This window comes from Macaca mulatta, chromosome 2, assembly GCF_049350105.2.
Source record: "Macaca mulatta isolate MMU2019108-1 chromosome 2, T2T-MMU8v2.0, whole genome shotgun sequence".
NCBI lineage: Eukaryota > Metazoa > Chordata > Mammalia > Primates > Cercopithecidae > Macaca > Macaca mulatta.
This window is the reverse complement of record NC_133407.1, coordinates 110,661,628-110,682,930: the sequence shown is the minus strand read 5'-3', so window position 1 is coordinate 110,682,930 and position 21,303 is coordinate 110,661,628. Positions and strand designations below refer to the sequence as shown.

Here is a 21,303-nt window from a genome sequence, read left to right as displayed (position 1 = left end):
ATTTGACTCAATTCTATTAGCTCTTCCCACAGAATTACTCAAGGCACAAGGGCCCACTAAGAAATTTCAGCCATGATCACCTCAAACCTAATTCTTTAAGGAAAATCAGAATCAGACAGGAGGTATTTATTTTTTAGAGAGGGCAGTTTTCAGTTACAATCAGGTACTCCACCTATTTAAAGTCAAAGGTATAGGCGAATCGATACAATATTTCCTCCAGGCAGGAGGCATGCCAGAGGGACGGGCATGCGCTCCAGTGCTTTCATTTGCTAGTGGGTGACCCAAGGCAAGGGGCTTTGTGTCTCCACCCTCTGCTTCACACATGAAATGGAGATAATCTTTACGGATTAAATGATGTAACAGGTAAAGCACCTAGCATGGTTCAATATACTTAGTGCTCAATAAATAGTCACAGCAGCAAGGAATGATCATTCCAGCCCTACCTTTTGCATCAGGTTTTTGTGATGATCAAATAAAATAACCCCCTCTTCCTGTGGTATGCTGCTATGGGGCACTTGGCATTTCATTTGCACACTGCTCCAGCGTGCACTGAGTTGAGGACTTACCTGTTCCAGGCCCTATGATTAACAAGCAGCAGCTAGTACCCAACTCTCATTAACATTCAATTAAAAACAAAACTGGGCCAGGTGCGGTGGCTCACACCTGTAATCCCAGCATTTTGGGAGGCCAAGGTGGGCAGATCACTTGAGGTCAGGAACTAAAAACCAGCCTGGCCAACACGGTGAAACTCCATCTCTACTAAAAATACAAAAATTAGCTGGGTGTAGTAGCATGTGCCTGTAGTCCCAGCTACTCAGAAGGCTAAGGCGGGAGAATTGCTTGAACCTGGGAGGCAGAGGTTGCAGTGAGCCAAGATTGCACCACTGCACTCCAGCCTGGGTGACAAGAGTGACACTCCATCTCAAAAAATTTAAAAACAATAAAAAATAAAAACAAAACTGCCTGGGAGTGCCCACCAACTCCTCCCAAGTTGGGAGGCCATGCAGCTTTCTGAAAATCTTACTTTTAGATTCAAAAACTGCCAATAACCCACGGACTGTAAAGCATGTGTGTGTTTCACAGTGGGTGGGGCTGACAGTGGTAGAGCCTGTGTATTTGGATAATCTTTCTCTTGGGGACATTCTCAGTCTAACCCCAGAGATTCATATAACCAAATGTGAATAGTCTGGTATGGAATTGGGTCTCTGACTGTATCCTATCCAGGGCTGACAGGATGCTATACCATAGCCAATGTGATACTAGGGCAAAAGTGCTGGCTCAGGAACCAGTACACCCAAGTTCTAGTCCTTGGTCTGCCAAAAACAATTGTATGAACATAGTGAAAGTTCGGTGGGGCTCAATTTCTTCACTTGTCAGGTGAGCAGGCTAGGCCTCAAAGATTTCTAGAAGGTCTCTTTAGCACTGATATTCTGATTCAATGGCCTGAATATGTGACATGCTCTAACTGTAGAGCAATTGTATAAAATCAAGAGGGGCAAGGGAGATGACAGTACAAAAGAGAGAAACCAGAAGGGCCAGGCTAATTTGTTTGGTGCTTCCTCATCCATGGAGTCCAAGATGGGGGTCTATAAAGGGGAGCCGCAAGGTACCTGCTGAGTTGAGGCCCCCCACGGCGTAGATAAGCCCAGCGATGGACGTGCAGCAGCGTGGCCGGGTTCTGAAAGCTGGCAGGTGGGGCCGGCGCTCTGGCATGAGGTGGTAGTCCTTTGCTTCATCTACCAGGTCCCTGGAATAAGGTGGAAGATGCTAGAACAGGAGGTATCCCCCCCTGACTTAGTCCTTGTTTACATCCCTGAGCCTAGCTCCCCACTGCCAACTGCAGGGGAAACCTGGGAGGAGAAGCCTTCTGGAAGGTCTGGTCTCAAAGAAACCAGGTGAGTTCTGGGAAAATCATATACGGCTACTGAGATATATTCAAAATTAAAGGGGCAAGACAAGTAGAGACCACCTCAGCTAGTGTAATCAGGTACAGATTAGGCATGAGAAAAACAGGGTGGTGGCCAAAATGGCTGGACCTGGGAGTTTCGACAAGCAGCATGCACCCTGTCGCCACTCAGACCTAGCCCTTCCTTTCCATCCCCACAACTGCACCTTGGCTTGCAACCTGCAATTAATCACCACTCACCTGCATGGTGGCAGCTCCTCACACATTTCCCTGCCTCCAGCCTATCCCTCCATTCCACTTCCACACTAGAGTTCAAGCTAAGGCCCTTCAATGGCCACCCACTGCAGACAGAATAAAGTCCAAACTCCTCAACAGCACCCTTGAGACTGCTGGTCACTGGGCCATAGCCACCTCCAGACACAACTCCACCCTGTCCTGACACACACCTTCATACCACCTGCCATGGACAAGCACTTACTTCCTCCTGAACCAGCTGATCCCAACCAGGACATGGGAAATGAAGGAAAGCTGAACATGTGTAAAGTTTTTATCGGCAAAGGAGAAAAAAATATTTCAGGGTTGTGAATTTGACAAGCAATCTGGAGGAGAATGAACATTTTTCTCTGCTCTTCTACTTTTACAGCAGTCATCCTATAGGGCTGCCATCTTCTGAACTGTTTGAGTAGCTCTGCTGTGCCATGTTGTCATTGACTTACTCTGGGTAAAAGTTTCATGTGTTGGTAAACATGTCCGCCCCTTGCCCATCATCATAGATGTAAAGCCTACACCTGCCAGAGGCCCCCCATGCCCATGGCACTGACTAATATTTACTGAAGAGGGCAAGGAGCCCCAGGAATTCCCATTTGCAGCAATGAGTGAGGTGCTGGTGTGGATAGGGTCAGGGAAGGCAGTAAAGATACTTGCACATTCATAAATAGCTCAGTGGGGAAAGATGCTGGAAAATCCTCAGATAACTCAGCAGGAGAAAGCCCTTTCTGCTTTGATGCTCCCACATGGCACATCTCTCTGCCCAAGGAGTAAGATTCGGCCTCTTCACACTTGCTCTTCCAGCTTCTAGACAGACGGCTGACCAATCTGTGTGCCATGAATTAGACTGACCACTCTAAATGCTTTCTTTCCAGAACTGGAACAGGTGGCCAACTCCTCTTCCCTGCTTAGACCTTTAGCAATGTCCTGTGCAGGTCCACCCTCACTCACCTGCATTTGTGGCAGCAACGCACCAGGTCATCCTGCTGTACTCTGTCTGAAAGGAACTGGGGCCGGCAGAGGGGCAAGCGGATATTGGACAGCAGCTCAGGCAGGTAGGGACCCCTCTGCTCCCGGTCGTATCTGACCCAGGCCAATGCAGCTTCAAAGACCTGTCATGAGAGTGGATGCTCTGGCAGCAAATCCTCCCACCCAGGGGCCACACCCCAGGCCTGCAATCTGAATGCCTCCACTTCCTATACTGAAGCAGTCCCTTGGGCCCATCAATCTTTTCTCCTACTTGTCTCTGAAATCCCTGATTTCTCTCTACTTCCTAGGCTACTAGAACAGCTTCCTGAATTTCATTATGATTATGATTGCATAGTGAAAAATCATCAATGGCATCTTATTCCTTTCTGTCAAAAAAAATTCCTGTTTCCCTTCCCGCTGCCCCTGCACCCCTGCTCCCTCTAAACTCCCTCCATCACCCTCTCTGTACTCTATCGAGGCTGGGCTGGTTCTCCTGTTCGCACTGTCCTCCCTCACCTAAAATGCCCTCTCATCTCCTCTTCATCTAAACCCATTCGCCTATTTTAAGGCCTGGCTCTAGATCGATGTTCTCCAAGGAGCCTTTCTTAATGGCTCCAACCACAAGGATATCGCCTTCTAAAGCCCTATAGCCCTTACAAAATTTATCACTCAAATAAATGTGAGCTGCCCCGCCCCCCAGCCCCATCATATTAATCAGTGTAAGAGCTAGGGACAGGACACCTAGTTCTTGGAATGAGGCTTTTTCCTCGAAATCAGTGTCTACGCTGCTAAGCCCAGGGTCCACTTTTCTCTCAGGCTCCTATCAAGCCCGTTTCACCTCCCTAGCATCCCCCTTTCCTAGAGGAAAGAGGAAAATAAATCATACCTTTTAATCCCTCCTCAAATTTCTTTCTTTTTTTTTATTTTGGAGACAGGGTCTCGCCCCACCACCCAGGCTGGAGTACAGTGGCGCAATTTCAGCTCACCACAACCTCTGCGTCCCAGCTCAAGCAATCCTCCCACCTCAGACCAAGTAGCTGGGATTACAAGCCAGGAGTTTAAGCTGGACCATGCCTGGCTAACTTTTGTGCTTTTAGTAGAGATGGGGTTTCACCATGTTTCCCAGGCTGGTTTTAAACTCCTGAGCTCAACAAATCTGCCCACCTTGGCCTCCCAAAGTGCTGGGATTACAGGCGTGAGCCACTGCTCCTGGCCCTCCTTAAATTTCTAACATTTGTCCCTCATCCTCACTCTCAGGTGAGAAAACAGAAAATCAGAAGAGAATGTCAGTAAGAATCTACCTGTTCCCTGTCGCTGGGTGTGTGCCCCAGCTCTCCCTCCTGCTATTGTGGATATGGATGGCTTGTGCTCCTATCAAAGATGCACACCCTTACGCCCTAGACTGTCTGTTCTCACTTATTCCAGAACATCATTCCAACAAGTGCTCTCCCATTTCTCCAACATTATCAATTCTTCCCTCTCTTCTGGAAAATTCCCACCAGCAGTCAAATATGCTGTAATTTTGCCGGGCCTGGCGCAGTGGCTCACACCTGTAATCCCAGCACTTTCGGAGGCCAAGGCAGGCGGATCATCTGAGGTCAGGAGTTCGAGAACAGCCCAGCCAACATAGTGAAACCCTGTTTCTACTAAAAATACAAAAATTAGCCAGGCATGATGGCGTGTACCTGTAATCCCAGCTACTCAGGAAGCTGAGGCAGGAGAAATGCTTGAACCTGGGAGGCGGAGGCTGCAGTGAGCTGAGATTGTGCCATTGTGCCATTGCATTCCAGCCTGGGTGACAGAGTAAGACTCTGTCTCAAAAAAAAAAAAAAAAAAAAAAAAAGGCCTGGCATGATGGCTCATGCCTATAATCCCAGCACTTTGGGAGGCCAAGGTGACAGGATCATGTGAGGCCAGAGTTCAAGACCAGCCTGGCCAACATGGCGAAACTCTATCTCAACTACAAATATAAAAATTAGCCAGGCGTGGTAGTGGGCACCTGTAATCCCAGCTACTTGGGAGGCTGAGGCAGGAGAATCGCTTGAACCTGGGAGGCAGAGAGGTTGCAGTGAGCTGAGATTGTTGCCACTGCACTATAGCCTGCCTGGGCATCGGAGCAAGACTCTTTCTCAAAAACAAACAAACAATCCCTCTTGATTTCACAGACCCCTCCCACAGCCGCCCCAATGTTCTGCTCTTCCTTAGAACAAGATTCTCTCAAAAAGTTATCTACACTTGGCCAGGCACAGTGGCTCACGCCTGTAAACCCAGCATTTTGGGAGGCTGGGGTGGGCGGGTCACTTGAGGTCAGGAATTCGAGACCAGCCTGGCCAACATGGTGAAAACCCGTCTTTACTAAAAGTATAAAAATTAGCCTGGCATGGTGGTGCGTGCCTATAATCCCACCTACTCAGGAGGTTGATGCAGGAGAATTGCTTGAACCCGGGAGATGGAGGTTGCAGTGAGCCAAGATCGCGCCACTGCACTCCAGCTTGGGTGACAGAATGAGACTGTCTCAAAAAAACAACAAAAAAATTATCTATACTTGCTGTTTCTGGTTCACAGCAGGATTACTTCTAACAGTAAACATTGGAAATAACCCAAACATGCAAGAATAAGGTGAGTAGGTTGATAAAAATCAACAATGCTATTTAGACACTAAAATGTATAGAGGCCAGGTGCAGTGGCTCACGCCTATAATCCCAGCACTTTGGGAGACTGAGGCGGGAGGATCACTTAAGGACAGTAGTTCAAGACCAGCCTGGGCAACTTGGTGAAATCCAGTCTCTACAAAAAATACAAAAATTAGCTGGGTGTGGTGGTATGTGCCTGTAGTTCCCACTACTCGGGAGGCTGAAGTGGGAGGATGAGGCTGCAGTGAGCCATGATCTTGCTACTGCACTCCAGCCTAGGTGACAGTGCAAGATACTGTCTCAAAAAAATAAATAAAACACATAGAGAGTTTTCATGAAAAATGCATGATACAGTAAAACAAGCTCCATAATATACAACAGCCACATACATGTCATGATCTTAATTTTGTAAAAAAAAATAAATATATAAAACAATGATTATAAAGAGCAGCACCTCATGTCACCTGCACAGACTGCTACTGTGCTCACATACCTGCTCCTCAGATTTGACATTTAGCTCATCCCGAGACACCAGCTCAAGCACGTCTTCCAAGGGCAGGGCCAGGAACTCTTCTGACATGGACACCTCCACAAAGTGTTGGTGGATGAAGCTGTTGGCAGCGTCGTACAGCACAGCACACATCATTGTCTCAGCAAACTGGCGCACACCCAGGCAGTTTTTTGGGTGAAGCCTTTTGGCATAAGAAAAGAAAAAAAAAATTAGAGGAAGAAAGGATGTTATCTTTGATCATTCTCAGGCTGGTTCTGGGTAGAGCCACAGAATGAAAACAAATTCTTAACCTCAGCTTTGTTGGAAACTCTCTGTGTGACACAAGCTGTACTTCTCTGGGACTCAACTTCTAAAGGTATAAAATTAAGAAGAAAGATTATCCTCAAAGGTCCCTGCCTTTTGGGCCTGGTGCTCTGTGGGTCAGGTGGAATGAGCTCTCTGGGTAGTTCTGTAAAGTAAGTGTCAGAAGGCGAGAAGTAACCGTCACAGGAGCGCATGCACTGAAAATCTGCTTGAGATGTTCCACCACTGAAATTCCTGGTTGAGTGTCCAGGGCACTATCTCAACTTTGGTCACAAGGAAGGCACTGAAGTCACAGAATTAGAGTTTAAAAAACAAAGACAGGGCCGGGCACGGTGGCTCACACCTGTAATCCCAGCACTTTTGGAGGCTGAAGTGGGCGGATCGTGAGATCAGGAGATCGAGACCATCCTGGCTAACACGGTGAAACCCCGTCTTTACGGGGTTTACTGTATTTTACTTTGTAAAAATACAAAAAATTAGCCGGGTGTGGTGGCGGGCGCCTGTAGTCCCAGCTACTCGGGAGGCTGAGGCAGGAGAATGGTGTGAACCAAGGAGGCGGAGCTTGCAGTGAGCCGAGATCGCGCCAATGCACTCCAGCCTGGGTGACAGAGCGAGACTCTGTCTCAAAAAAACAAAAAACAAATAAACAAACAAAAAAACAAAAAACATGGAGAGATGGCTTCTTTAATATGGGAACCCTTATACTTTTTCTTTTTTTTTTTATTTTTTGAGACAGGGTCTCACTTTGTCCCCCAGGCTGGAGTGTAGTAGCACAAACATGGCTAACATCAGCCTTGACCTCCTGGGCTCAAGTGATCCTTCTGCCTCAGCCCCACAAGTAGCTGGGACTACAGGCACCACCATGCCTGGCTAATTTTTGTACTTTTTGTGGTAGAGACAGGGATTCACCATGTTGCCCAGGCAGGACTTGAACTCCCGAACTCCAGCAATCCACCTGCCTCAGCCTCCCAAAGTGCTGGGATTTTTTCTTGTTTGATATAGAAAGAGACTCCACGGGCTTAATTGTTCAGACAACCAGAAACAACAGTAGCACTATCATTTATTTACCATCAGTGAGTCAAATATTTTGCTAGGCCTTTTATACACATTCTCCAGAATCTTCTTAACCTGCAAAGTAGTAATGCACTCATAGATGGAAAACAGGCTCAGGGAAACCAAAAATGGTGCTCACAGTCCCTCGAGACAAGCAAGTGGAGGTGCTGAGATTGAAATCAGGCCTCTTGTGCATATTCCCACAGTAACCTGGCAGACTTACACTCATCAGGGCTAGAGAAATCCAGGATAAATCCTGGCCCTGATGCTCATGGGGCAATTTGGGTGGGTTATGTTCTTCCAAGTGCCAGTATGTTCTTCCAAGTGTCACCTGAAAGAAGATGATGACAACAGCTACCTACCTCTTAGGGTTGAGCCATGATGCATGGTACCTGGTACGAAGTTAGTGGCTGCCTTAATTTTTTATTATGGTTGCTTTTGTTTTTTGAGACAAGGTCTTATTCTGTCACCTAGGCTGGAGCGTAGTGGTGCAATCACGGCTCATGGATAGCCTTGACCTCTAGAGCTGAAGTGATCCTCCTACCTCAACCTGCCAAGTAGCTGAGACCACACCTGGCTAATTAACAAAAAATGTTTTTTGGTAGAGACAGCGTCTCCCTATGTTGCCCAAACTCGTCTCAAATTCCTAGGCTTGAGCAATCCTCTTGCCTTGGCCTCCTGAAGTGCTGGGATTACAGGCGTGAGCCACTGTGCCCGGCTTGTTTTTCTTACTACTGTTGCATCTAAGAAAATTCCAAACGAGCCCAGTGCGATTCTAAAATCTTGGTGACAGCAACAGACCCTGGGGGATTCTTCTTTTGGCTTCATGACTAATTCTCTGTAGAGATGGCATTGATCAGATTAAAAATTGGACAGGCTTGCTTTTCTTCATTAGAAAGGTTTATGTATTTTCCCCGATGTTGATTTAAGGTTTTAGGCACAGAGTTATATTGATTTAGCAATATTCACTATTGTCCCCTAGCAGTTGACCCATCAAGGACTGAATAGGCAAGGTACCTTGGAGCCTGGCTTTATGACTAGTCAAAAATTCTACATAGTTATTTCATTCCAGCCTGAGCTTGCTCTGTCTATTGCTTTGGAAACTGATGTGAATTTAGAAGAGCAAAGAAACATAAGCAGAGAACAACATGTAGGCAAAGTTCATGGCCACTGAGGAATACAGTGCTGAAGGTCAGAATGTCAGCTCTCATCTGTCAAATGCCTTTCTCCTAAAGCACTTACAGTGATTGAATAAGATTTGTTAAAGCACTTTACAAATATAAGGCAGACAAACCTTCCCTGGGCCTCTACAGCATGTGCTTCACTATTTCCTATCACTATGACATCAACCTGAGAGGAGGATTCAAAATGCCATGGAGCAGAAGTTGGATCAAGTACAAGGATGTGGGAGCCAATGATCAACGTAGCCACTGGCATTCATTTCCAAACTCTCCTTCTCAGGTTAGGATTCTCATACCTTATTTTTGGGTGTCTCTGATTGGCTTGGCATAATACTGAGCACAAAATACACCTTTTTTTTTTCCTTTTCTTTTTTTTTGAGATGGAGTCTCCCTGTGTTGCCCAAGCTAGAGTGCAGTGGCATGATCTCAGCTCACTGCAACCTCTGCCTCCTGGGTTCAAGTGATTCTCCTGCCTCAGCCTCCCAAGTAGCTGGGATTACAGGCATGTGCCACCACGGCTGGCTCATTTTGTATTTTTAGTAGAGATGGCATTTCACCATGTTAGCCAGGCTGGTCTCCAACTACTGACCTCAGGTGATCCGCCCACCTCGGCCTCTCAAAGTGCCAGGAGAACAAGCGTAAGCCACCACGCCTGGCCAAAACACATCTTCCTTTTTTTTTTCCTTTTTTTTTGAGACGGAGTTTCACTCTTATTGCCCAGGCTGGAGTGCAATGGCACGATCTCGGATCACTGCAACCTCCGCCTCCCAGGTTCAAGCAATTCTCTTGCCTCAGAGCTGTCACACAGGAAAGGGGCCCATTCAAGAGGAGGAGGGAGATATGAGGGAAAATAAACCTTCAGGGTTGACGGAGACCCACATCTTTCATTAGCCACATCACAACCTTCTTCCTTGCTGACACAGCTTGACTTTGGAAGCAAGAAGACAGCATAAGACATAATGCTTTATCAGAGGCAGGAAGCAGTGACTTGAATTAAATAGGTTACTGACATGGTTCACTGACATATTTGATGTCCCAATCTACCTCTGAGGGAATTTCAGAAAATACACAGCTCCAAGGCCGGGCGCAGTGACTCACGCCTGTAATCCCAGCACTTTGGGAGGCCGAGGTGGGCAGCTCACTTGAGGTCAGGAGTTCGAGACCAGCCTGGCCAACATGGTGAAACTCCATCTCTACTAAAAATACAAAAATTAGCTGGGCGTGGTGGTGTGTGCCTGTAGTCCCAACTGCTCAGGAGGCTGAGGCAGGAGGATCGCTTGAACTTGGAAGGTGGTGGTTGCAGTGAGCTGAGATCATGCCATTGCATTCCCGCCTGGGCAACAGAGCAAGACTCTGTCTCAAAAATAAATAAAAAAAAATAAAAATACAAAAGTTAGCTGGGTGTGGTGGCAGACACCTGTAATCCTGCTACTCCGAAGGCTGAGGCAGGTGAATGCTTGAGCCTGGGAGGCAGAGGTTGCAGCGAGCCAAGATAGCGCAACTGTACTCCTAGGCGACACAGTGAGACTCCATCTCAAAAAAAAAAAAAAAAAAAAAGAAAGAAAGAAAGAAGATACACAGCTCCAGTAGTGCTTGCCTAAAAGCAAGGAGGCCCATACATTTGAAGGCCGGAAAGAGGGCCACCAGAAAAAGTCAACCCCAGCTTCAGGGGAAAAAAAAGGCAGCAGGTTGAAGATGTAATAGACTGAGCAGCCTCAGGAACTGTGGCTTTAAGAACTCTGATGGCAATGCAGCTTCTCTGTGCTGTCACATATCTTTTCCACTGGTGCTCAGAATGGTTCTCCTCAAGTCGCTGGCAATCAAATCTTAAAATGATGCACCCTCAAGGGCACAGAGGAAGTGGGGAGCTGGGAGACACCACCACATTCTGTAGCCAGGCTCAGGGAGAATCATTCCAAGAAACAGAGACAATAATAAGAACTACTGGAGAGAAAACAGAAAGCAGGCCATGGCTCTGGAGTCTGTGGCAGGAAATAGGAATGAGGTATAGATTTAGGTCTCAGAAGGCGTCCTGAAGGGCTGAATGAACAAATGTCAAGGATAGACTCAAAACATCAGGTTTATGTGTAAGTACTTATTCCTAAAATGTTACTGGTGCGTGCAAACCTGCACTGGCCTAAAATGACTTTTCTTTTTTCCTTTTAGTTTTTAGAGACAGAGTCTTGCTCAGTCGCCCAAGCTAGAGTAAGATGATTATAACTCACTGCAGCCTTGAGCTCCTGGCTCAAGCGACTCTCCCACCTTAGCCTCTCCAGTAGCTGTGAACCACTGCACTTGACTAATAAAATTTTTTTTTTTTTTTTTTTTGTAGAGACAGGATCTTGCTCTGGCATAAAGGCTGGTCTGGAAATCCTAACCTCAAGCAATCCTCCTGCCTTGGCCTTCCAAAATGCTGGGATTACAGCATGAACCACCTCATCTGGCCTAAAAATCACTTTTCTAAGCAACTTTTAGATGACAGTATTTTACAACACAGCCTGGATCCAGTGTTGACAGTGACTCTCTCAAAAGCCCCCTAGGTGGAGCTGTTGTCCCTTGGTGAAGATTCGAGGATTGCCAACAATCCTTTCCAGGATTAATCCTACTTAGCCACAGAAAGCCATTTCAGCAGTGGTGAAGCCCAAGGCCTCCAAGCCTGGAGCTCTATCTTACAGAAAGAAAGAAAAAAAAAAAAAAGAAAGAAAGAAAAGAAAAAGAAAAAAAAAAGTCACTTTCCAAGTTCTGTGGGAAAAAGAGGTGAACGAAGTCCAGTCTGGGTCTTAAGAAGCTCACAAATGAGCAGAAGATAGTGTATGCCCCTCACATCTCCATATGCACCCTCTGGCCTGCCCCAGAAGGCATCCCAGAGCAGGGACAAGCTTGGTTCTGCAGCTTTACTCTTACTACAAGGTCTTTATAAAACTGCGAACAGCACCACTTACCTCAAGATGAAATCCTTTACCCAGTGTTCAGCAGATGAGCCCCCCACTAAATCTTAGGCATCATTACCATGATTATTTGACTAGCTGCACACACAGCAGTACTCAGTGTGATGACCATGAGCACCCTGTGGGCAGGATATGAACACACAGCGGGTGTGGTCCACAAGCTGCTAAGTGAACTGGATAGGTGGAGTGAGAATGGGGGAGGGGAGGTCAGCTCCATGAGGGGATGAGGTCCGGGAGGGCAGATCTGAGTCAGGAGGAATGCTGACAGGCCAGCTACCTAGTGATCGGAGTAGGCTCAGGTGAAGGCTGGGTGTGCGAAGCACCACAGACACTGGGGTGCTGTTTGGGTTCCTCCTGCCTGTGTGTGGCCCAGCACTAACCTGCATCCCCAAGCCTCTGCTAGTTAAAAGGCCTTTATCGTATAACTAAGAGCTCTGGCTCTTGAGGGGGAGGGAGAGGCTTCTTAACTGCTTAGGCAGAAGGTCATAGGAGATCCACAGGGCCCCACTGCCAAGCACTGGAAATAGGGGGGTGTATAATCCATGGTCCCAACCATAAAAGTGCATACAATGATAGTTCCCAGTGGACTAAGGAGGATAGAGAATTCCAGGAAGTGAAATTTGGGTAGGCTCTTAAACAACTGAAGTATGAAAAAGAAGGTCAAGAAATTCAAAGAGGGCCGGGAGCAGTGGCTCACGCCTGTAATCCCAGCACTTTGGGAGGCCAAGGTGGGCAGACTGCTTGAGCCCAGGAGTTGAGACCAGCCTGGGCAACATGGCAGAACCCCATCTCTACCAAAAAAATTACAAAAATTAGCCAGGTGTGGTGGCACGTGCCTGTAGTTCCCGCTACTTGGGAGGCTGAAGTGGGAGGACTGCTGAACATGGGAGGCAGAGGTTGCAGTAAGGCGAGATCACACCACTGCACTCCAGCCTGGGTGACAGAGCAAGACCTTGTCTCAAAAAAAAAAAAAAAAAAAAAAAAAGAAGAAAAAGAAAAGAAAGGAAATTCAGAGGGTAAAGTACCTAAACAAAGATGGAGATGGCTATGGAACAGTTGGGGAGCATTGCACAAATCAGTTTGGTGAGAAATCAGCTAAATTAGTGGCTGGTGAGATTGGAGAGGGAGGAACAGAAGATGCACATGTCAAGCCAAGGGAAAGGGCAGGCTGGACTATGTGAATCATGTTCTGAAAAAGTTCATCTCAAAGAAGTGGGCACTGCTACACACTGATTTCAAGAAATGTAAGTGCTGCAGAATAACCTTTCCAGATCACTCCCCTTCATAAACCTATATATGGTCCCAAGAACTCAGCAAACTGGCGCAAGATTCCAGAAATGAAATAGTCATGTTCTCTACCAGGCCCACCACATCACCTCACCGTTCTCGGAGGAATGTGCAGCAGGCGTCTTTGATGCTCTGCAGCTGCAGGAAGCTCGCCCCCATCAGCAATGACTGGACATTTTGCTGGTCAATGGCAAGGTTGCCATTGTAAGCAAAGTTGATCAGAGCCTCCAGGGCACTAGAGGAAAGAGGGAAAGCTGTGAGATGCTCTTCAGAGACAAGTCTTGGCCCACAGGAGATTCAGGCCCTAACTGAACTGACAATACTTAGCCCAGGCCCTTCGAGAATCTAATGGAGTAACTACTTCACCACAGCCTAAAACTTGTGAAAAAGAGAACACAATCACCTACAATTTCACTACTGAAAAAGTCAACACTGGTTATTTTTCTACATTCATATTTAGTCCCTGATTGCCTACATGCATGAATTACATGGATATAATCAAAAACATGTATCAAGCCCTTTCCCATGTTGCTACACTACCTTCATGTTTATTGTTTTTAGTGGCTGCTATATAATATTTCAACATGCAAATATGCTATCATTTATTTCCTTTATTGGTAAGCATAATAGCTATTGCCATCTTATTGCTGTTAGAACATTTTTGAATTATTTCTTTGGGGTAAATTTCTAGAATGAGATTTCTAACATTTTTTCTGCTTTCAATTCACACTGAAAATGAAATCAAAATTCCATCTACAGGGCTGTAGGTGTTCTGGTCCCTCTCCATCTGTCTGTCCTCCTCACCTCCACTTTCTCCTTTTCTCACTTGATTCCAACATTCTGAACATATTCTTACCTCAGGGCCTTTGCAATGACTCCTCCCTGTTTGGAGGACTCTTCCCCCAGATGGCTCACTCCCTCACTTCAATTAAGATGTCTCAGCTCAAATGCCACCCCATGACAGGGGCATTCCCTGATCACCCCAAAATAGCACAGACTCCACCATCCTTCACTAGCCTTTACTCTGCTTTACTTTTCTCATATCACTTTCACTCTTAGCCATACCATGCATGTATTTGGTGACTGCCAAATCACTACTAGAAAGCTGGTAGAGGCAGGGCGCGGTGGCTCACGCCTGTAATTCCAGCACTTTGGGAGGCTGAGGGAGGCGGATCACCTGAGGTCAGGAGTTCGAGACCAATCTAGCCAACATGGCAAAACCCTGTGTCTACTAAAAATACAAAAATTAGCCGGGTGAGGTGGCATGCACCTGTAGTCCCAGCTACTTGAGAGACTGAGGGAGGAGAATTGCTTGAACCCAGGAGGTGGAGGTTGTTGCAGTGAACGGAGATCATGTCATTGCATTCTAGCCTGGGCAACAGAGTGAGACTCCATCTCAAAAAAAAAAAAAAAAAAAAAAAAAAAAAAAAGGCGGGTGCCTGTAATCCCAGCTACTCATGGGAGGCTGAGGCAGTAGAATCGCTTGAACCTGGGAAGTGGAGGTTGCAGTGAGCCCAGACCGCACCACTGCACTCCAGCCTGGGTGCCAAGAGTCTGACTCCATCCCCCGCTGCAAAAAAATAAAAATAAAAAAACGAAAGTTGGCAGAATGAGAAGAGGTGCTGTTTTCTCACTGTTATACCTCAGATACATGATAGAGCTATGCTCATCATGGATGTTCAGGCAATCTCTGTTAAATGAAGCCCCTGGACTATTCATGGGATGAGCATGCCTCCTTCAGACACACACTTCAGAGAAGAGGAGGGCACAACTGCCCTTGGACACCTTACTTCTATGTCTTTCCTCATAAGTAACTGGCCTAAGATTTCTTTTTTCTTTTCTTTTTTTTTTTTTGAGACGGAGTCTCGCTGTATTGCCCAGGCTGGAGTGCAATGGCCGGATCTCAGCTCACTGCAAGCTCCGCCTCCCAGGTTTACGCCATTCTCCTGCCTCAGCCTCCCAAGTAGCTGGGACTACAGGCACCCACCACCTTGCCCGGCTAGTTTTTTGTATTTTTTTTTAGTAGAGACGGGGTTTCACCGTGTTAGCCAGGATGGTCTCGATCTGCTGACCTCGTGATCCACCTGTCTCGGCCTCCCAGAGTGCTGGGATTACAGGCTTGAGCTACCGCGCCCGGTCTAGATTTCTTTCTTTCTTTTTTAAGAGTCAAGGTCTCACTCTGTTGACCAGGCTGGAGTGTAGTGGTGTGATCACAGCTCGCTGCAGCCTTGACCTCCTCGGCTCACCTCCCACCTCAGCTTTCTAAGTAGCTGAGACTACAGGTGTGCACCACCGCGCCCAGCCAATTAAAAAAAATTTTTTTATACAGATGTGGTCTATGTTGTCTAAGCTGGTCTTGAACTCCTGGCCTCAAGTAATCCTCCCACCTTGACCTCCCAAATTGTTGGGATTTCAGGCGTGAGTCACCTTGCCTGGCCTGACCTGACCTGAGATTTCTACTTTGCCATAGGTATATAAATCCTCTTCCGGTATCAGGGCAGATCACCTTCGATCATCCAGAGGGTAACACACAGTCTCCTAGCTCTTTTCTCCCTAGTTGTCACCACTGTCAGATTAAGAGGTTGGGCAATAACTGACTTCCAGCTAAGGGGATAACCTTGGGCTTGATCTCCTTGAGCTTCAATTTTCTGAACCATGAAATAACCATAAAATCTGCCACCTTCTAGACCTGTGTTGTCCAATATAGTAGCCATCAGCCACATGTGACTATTTAACTTTAAAATTAAATTGATTAAAATTAAGCAAAATTTAAAATTCAAATTTTCAGTCCCACTAGTCATATTTCAAGTGCTCAACAGCCATCTGTGGCTAGTGGCTACCATTTTGGGCAGTACAAATAGAAAGAACATTCACATCACTGCAGAAACCTCCAGTGGACAACACTGTTCTAGGCTGATAAGAAGGGATGGGAATGGAGACACTTATTTAAAGAACTATTTTGTCAGCTAAAATGACTAGCCCAGAAAAGTGCAGAGAATAATATATTACCACTCTTAAACCCAGCCCCATTAAATGTATTTCTCTTATAGTAGGGTAAAAACAGCATCAAAACTCCCATCATTTTAACCCTATCTCAGACCACTGGCTGAGGTTCTAATCTGCTTCACTGGCTGAGGTTCTAATCTGCTTATTAATCACTTACTATTTGTCTGGAGCTAGGCTATTAGACACTGTGTCCTGCTGCAGGTGCTCAACGGAACCGTGCACAGGCTGAAACTGCACCTGGAAAGTAGCCTGCGAAATCTAATGGTGGGATTCAGTACCTTGGGTCCATTCCTTGCATTACAATCTCATCCTGCTTGCACTCCATCATGTCATTTGTAAACATAGCATGGAAATATGGGATTGAGGCTGCTAAGACGATCCGGTGAGCACTGAATTTGTGGTCCCCAATCTGTGGGCAAAGTAAAATACAAAGACAGATATTGAGGAACGCAAAAAAAAAAAAAAAAAAACAACGAACCCACCCCCCTCCGCAGCGTACCCCACTGCCCATTGCAACGGTGTTGAGGGCATCCCAGGGCATGGAGGCCAAGGCTTAGCATGATGCCTGAAGTATTTTAAATGCAATATACTCGGTTACAGTAGAAGAATGTAAACAACACATTTTAATGAAGTGTTAAAATAGCTAAAAAATTTAAGCCTGAATGTTTCATGTAATCATTTTTACTTATATGGTAGTCTCCAATGCACCTCTTTCAGCTACTCCACCAACTCAAATACCTGATTCCTGTAACACTTTATCCCAACCTCAGGCAGATGGACTAGACACACAGTCCAAGAATGCTGGTGCTCCTAACAGTATGCTCCTCAAGAAGAGTAAATATGTAGTGATGGGGCCGGGGGGCGGTGGGGGCATGAGAAGATACACTGGTGTTGTGGACTGGCTGCTGCTCTGTGTGGTTAGCAGGGACAGAGGCCAACTCTTCCTCCAATAAGTGTCAAATCCTCACTGACGCACCCTTAGCCTGAGGAATTCTATAAAGTGTTTTCCAACTATCTGTCAAAAGGCTCTTCCCTTCAATAAGCCATTTATAGCTCCAAGCTATATAAATATTTTCACTTAAGAACTTTCTATTCTCCAGGAAGAACAAAACAGTCCCTTTTTCCTTTTCATCAGGTTCCACATCAGTGAAATGCCAGAGAATCTCACTATCTGATGCTCTTCTCTTTGTGTCATGTTTATCTAAGGATTCGAAGTTGGAAGATCGAATCCTTGGATAAACAGGCGTGAGCCACTGCACCAGCCTCTACTCAAATTTCTTGAAGTTGTTCTATGAGGTTTATTACAAAAGAAAAAAACAACAACTAGCAGTCTCTGTTTTCTTGATTCCTTGCCCCTGATTCCCACTCACAGGGGCAACCTCTTGCTTCTAGGACTTTTCTCCATCTTTCTAAATAATATGCTTATATATTACTTGTTGATTTTTCACTTTGAGTTATTCCCTGTGGTACCCAACCTCTAAATAGCTCCCAGTAAACGCTGACTCTTGGTATTCACACCCTTGTGTGGTCCCCTCCCACAACATGTCAGGGTTGGTCTACGTGACCAACAGAATATAGCAGAAGTGATGATGGTATGTCACATTCAAAGCTAGGTCATAAAAGGCACTGAACTTCTTCTTACCCTGTTCTTCTGGATCACTTGCTCTAAGAGAAGCTAAATAACATATCCTTAAGAGAGGCCCATATGAAGAGGACTAAAGCCTTCTACGGCTACCTGAGTGAGCTTGGAAGAACATCCTCCAGCTCCAGTCAAGCCTTCAGATGACAGCAACTTTGTGAGAAATGTCTAAGCTGCTTCTGAACTCCTGGCCCGCAAAAACTGTAAGATAATAAATACTTGTTTTAAGTCACTAAATTTTGGGCCGGGCGCAGGGTGGTCATGCCTGTAATCCCAGCACTTTGGGAGGCCAAGGAAGATGGATCACTTGAGGGTAGATCAGGAGTTTGAGAGCAGCTTGGGCAACATGGTGAAACCCTGTCTCTACAATAAATACAAAAATTAGCTGGGCATGGTGGTGCATGCCTGTAATCCCAGTTACTTGGGTCACTGACACAGGAGAGTCGCTTGAACCTGGGAGGCAGAAGCTGCAGTGAGCCAAGATCGTGCCACTGCACTCCTGCCTGGGCTGGAGTCTCAAAAACAAAAAAGTCACAAATTTTGGGGTACTTTGTTATGCGGCAAAAGATAACTATTATATTACTAATCTAATTCCTATTATGGAAGATTAAGAATTTGTCCTGATACCTTTCTTCATGTACTACCCCATACACTCTCCTTATCTTTCCAATATAATTAGGTCAAATTTTGGTTAAATTAATATGAAGAGTTGCATTAAGTCTATGTAAATGTTATTTGTAGCCAAGCCATGCTGTATACTGTGAGTATATTTCCTTTTTGTATAATTTTTCTTTTCCCTGGAGCATAAGTACTCTATCAGTTGTTTAAGTTGTCTGTTTCTTGAGACATTATCTACTGGAACTCTTCCTGGGAATTCTGTTTCCCTCACCTATATTGACATCCCCATTTCCTGAACCCCACTTAGTCCTCTTTCTTATTTATTCACTTGTTCTGGTAGAAAGCGTCTTCTAGGCTGGGCGTGGTGGCTCACACCTGTAATCTCAGCACTTTGTGAGCCCGAGGCAGGTGGATCACCTGAGGTCAGGAGTTCAAGACCAGCTTGGCAAACATGGTGAAACCCCATCTCTACTAAAAATGCAAAAAATTAGCCTGGTGTGGTGGCAGGCGCCTATAGTACCAGGTACTTGAGGTGCTGAGGCAGGAGAATCGCTTGAACGTGGGAGGTGGAGGTTGCAGTGAGCCGAGATGACACCATTGTACTCCAGCCTGGGCGAGAAGAATAACACTCCATCTCAAACAAATAAAAATGTGTCTTCTAGCAGAGCTTCATAAGAAGGGGTCTATGTACAATGTCTGAAAATATCTTTACTACCCTCAAGCTTAGATAATAATTTAGTTGGTTAAAAAATTCAAAGTTTAGACTTTTTTCCTGTCAAAAGATTGAAAGTATTGCTCCATCATCTTCTAGTTCTTTGTTTTTAGAGATGGGGTCTTACTCTGTCCCCCAGGCTGGACTTGAATTCCTGAGCTCAAGCAATCCTCCTGCCTCAGTCTCCTGAATAGTTGAGACTACAGGCATGCTAGTGTGCATCTGGCTATGTTTAAAAAAAAAAAAAGTATATATGTGTGTGTGTGTGTGTGTGTGTGTATTTGTACAGACAGGTCCTGCTTTGTTGCTCAGGCTGTTCTCGAACTCCTAGCTTCAAGCAATCCTCCCATCTCAGCCTCTCAAAGTGCTGGGATTATAGGTGTGAGTCACCATACCTGGCCTAGTTTGTTGTTATTGAGAAATCGAATGCTATTTTGAATCCTAACTCTAAGCATGTACCTGTGCTCTCCAGAAGCCTTTAGGATTTTCTCTTTATTCTTATAGTTCTAAAATTTCACAGTGTTGTATCTTGGTATTGGTTTTCTTTTATTGTGCTGTATCAATCTACAGACATTATTTCAGTTCTGGAAAAATCTCTTCACACTATTTCTTTGATAATTTCCTCCCTTCTATTGTAATTTTTTCTCCTCAGAAATTTCTATTAGTTATGTATTAGATTTCTTGGAATAATCCTCTAATTTTCTTATTGTTCTTCCCTACTTTCCATCTCTTTCATTTGGTCTATCAGTGAGGAAACTTCTTCAACCCTATCTTACAATCTTTCTGTGTTGTAGGTTTTTATACTGGCTATCATATTTTTAATTTTCTAGAGGTCTTGTTTTCAAAAGCTTCCTTTTTAAAAGAATCTTATTCATCTTTCATGAATGCAATATTTTCTCAAATCTCTCCTGAGATATACAGTTACAACTTTTTTTTCTTCTTTATCTCTGCTTTTACTGTTTCCTGAGATATTTTCTCTTCCAATTGTTTTGGTCTCTGTCTTCTATGTTAGAGGTTTTCTTTAAATGTCTGGTGACACTTGGCTAGGGGGTAGGATTGTCGATTTGTGGGCTTCACATTAGGGTGATCAGGCAAGAATCAGCCATTTGATTGAGGACCCCTGGAAGTAGTCAGTACCTTTAGGACTTTTTCTCTGGAGTTAATTTTATCAGAGCAGTATCTTCCAATCTCTTGCAGGGAAATATCTGTCAGCCTACAGATATTCTGGAAACTGGGTGTAAGAGGGGGATGGTTCTACCATACACTACTGATAACTCGTATCTTAAAGCCCTTATTTTCAGTTTTGCTCCATATTGCACCCCTCTCTCCTATGCTTGGTGTGCCTGATGCGGAGCCTCTGGTTCAGTATCTAAGACTAAATTTCCTACCTCCTGAGAGGGTGGCGGGGGGAGGGGTGCAGGCATCTAATTGCCTTTCATATAGACTTCCAAGTAATCTTCCTGTTTTCAGTATTTGGTGTCTCCAATTCTGGAACTATTCCAGGGTTCTACATTAGAAATCCTCTTCCTTCTCAGTTTCTCCCCCTGGGAGGCACTTTCAGTTCCTCTGGCCCACTAAGTCTTCCACACATGCTCTCTGGCTTTAATATTCCATTGATTTCTCATTTGCTGATATGTCTTTCCCCTCTTACTACTATTTTAATGGGGTTATGGAGGGGAATGAAAGTTAAGTGTGTGTTCAATTGGCTGTGTTTAACTGCTGTGCATTTATTTTTCATCTAGAAAATAAACAGAAGACAAAAGAACAAGCTGTATGTGCACCAACAGCGTGACCCGGTTTCAAAAAGAAAGAAAGAAAGGGAAAAAAAAAAACAGCTACAGAGAAGATAGGTCTATCTTGGGATATGTTAGCCTGATTACATTTGAGTTCTGTATTCAGCTAAGGTGAACAACAAATTGGACCTTGTCTAGATGAGGAAGACCAAGATGGGCAAGAGTATGAAAGCTACATCTTATAAGGAATAGCTAAAGGATAGTCTGGAAAAGATAATTTAGGAGGAACATGATGGTTGTCATCAAATCCTAGAAGGGCTATCACATGGATTAGGGCAGATCTAGAAAATTACAGAAAGGCAGATTTTCGTTTATTATAAAGAATAAGAGCTAAGAATACTTAGGAGGGTCCTGGACTGGTTTTAAAACTATTAAGTGACTACTTAGAGACCTTCCAATTCTACAATCCTGTGGTACTACATTTTTGTGAAAAGCTTTTAAAAACCCAAACACTCTATTTGTAATCTCAGTTTTTAC

General features: G+C 45.2%; 1 protein-coding gene and 2 long non-coding RNA genes across 8 annotated transcripts in view; 1 reads left to right on the top strand and 2 right to left on the bottom strand.

Annotated features, from left to right (window-relative positions):
• KLHL18 (kelch like family member 18) overlaps window positions 1–21,303 on the bottom strand; it is a 60,451-nt gene that overhangs the window by 10,323 nt on the left and 28,825 nt on the right. For all 6 annotated transcript variants that reach the window (XM_077992517.1, XM_077992518.1, XM_077992515.1 and 3 more), the window contains 5 exons: window positions 16,343–16,473; window positions 13,153–13,293; window positions 6,269–6,467; window positions 3,125–3,285; window positions 1,611–1,747 (listed from right to left, as the gene is read on the bottom strand). In XM_077992517.1, coding sequence (XP_077848643.1) covers window positions 1,611–1,747; window positions 3,125–3,285; window positions 6,269–6,467; window positions 13,153–13,293; window positions 16,343–16,473 — 769 coding nt within the window. The remainder of the gene's footprint in view (window positions 1–1,610; window positions 1,748–3,124; window positions 3,286–6,268; window positions 6,468–13,152; window positions 13,294–16,342; window positions 16,474–21,303) is intronic.
• On the top strand, window positions 909–4,959 carry LOC144339157 (uncharacterized). The gene is made up of 2 exons (XR_013413880.1): window positions 909–4,175; window positions 4,848–4,959. It is a non-coding gene; the product is annotated as an uncharacterized LOC144339157 (long non-coding RNA).
• On the bottom strand, window positions 7,295–9,257 carry LOC144339164 (uncharacterized). The gene is made up of 2 exons (XR_013413887.1): window positions 7,524–9,257; window positions 7,295–7,391 (listed from the first exon to the last, which is right to left on the bottom strand). It is a non-coding gene; the product is annotated as an uncharacterized LOC144339164 (long non-coding RNA).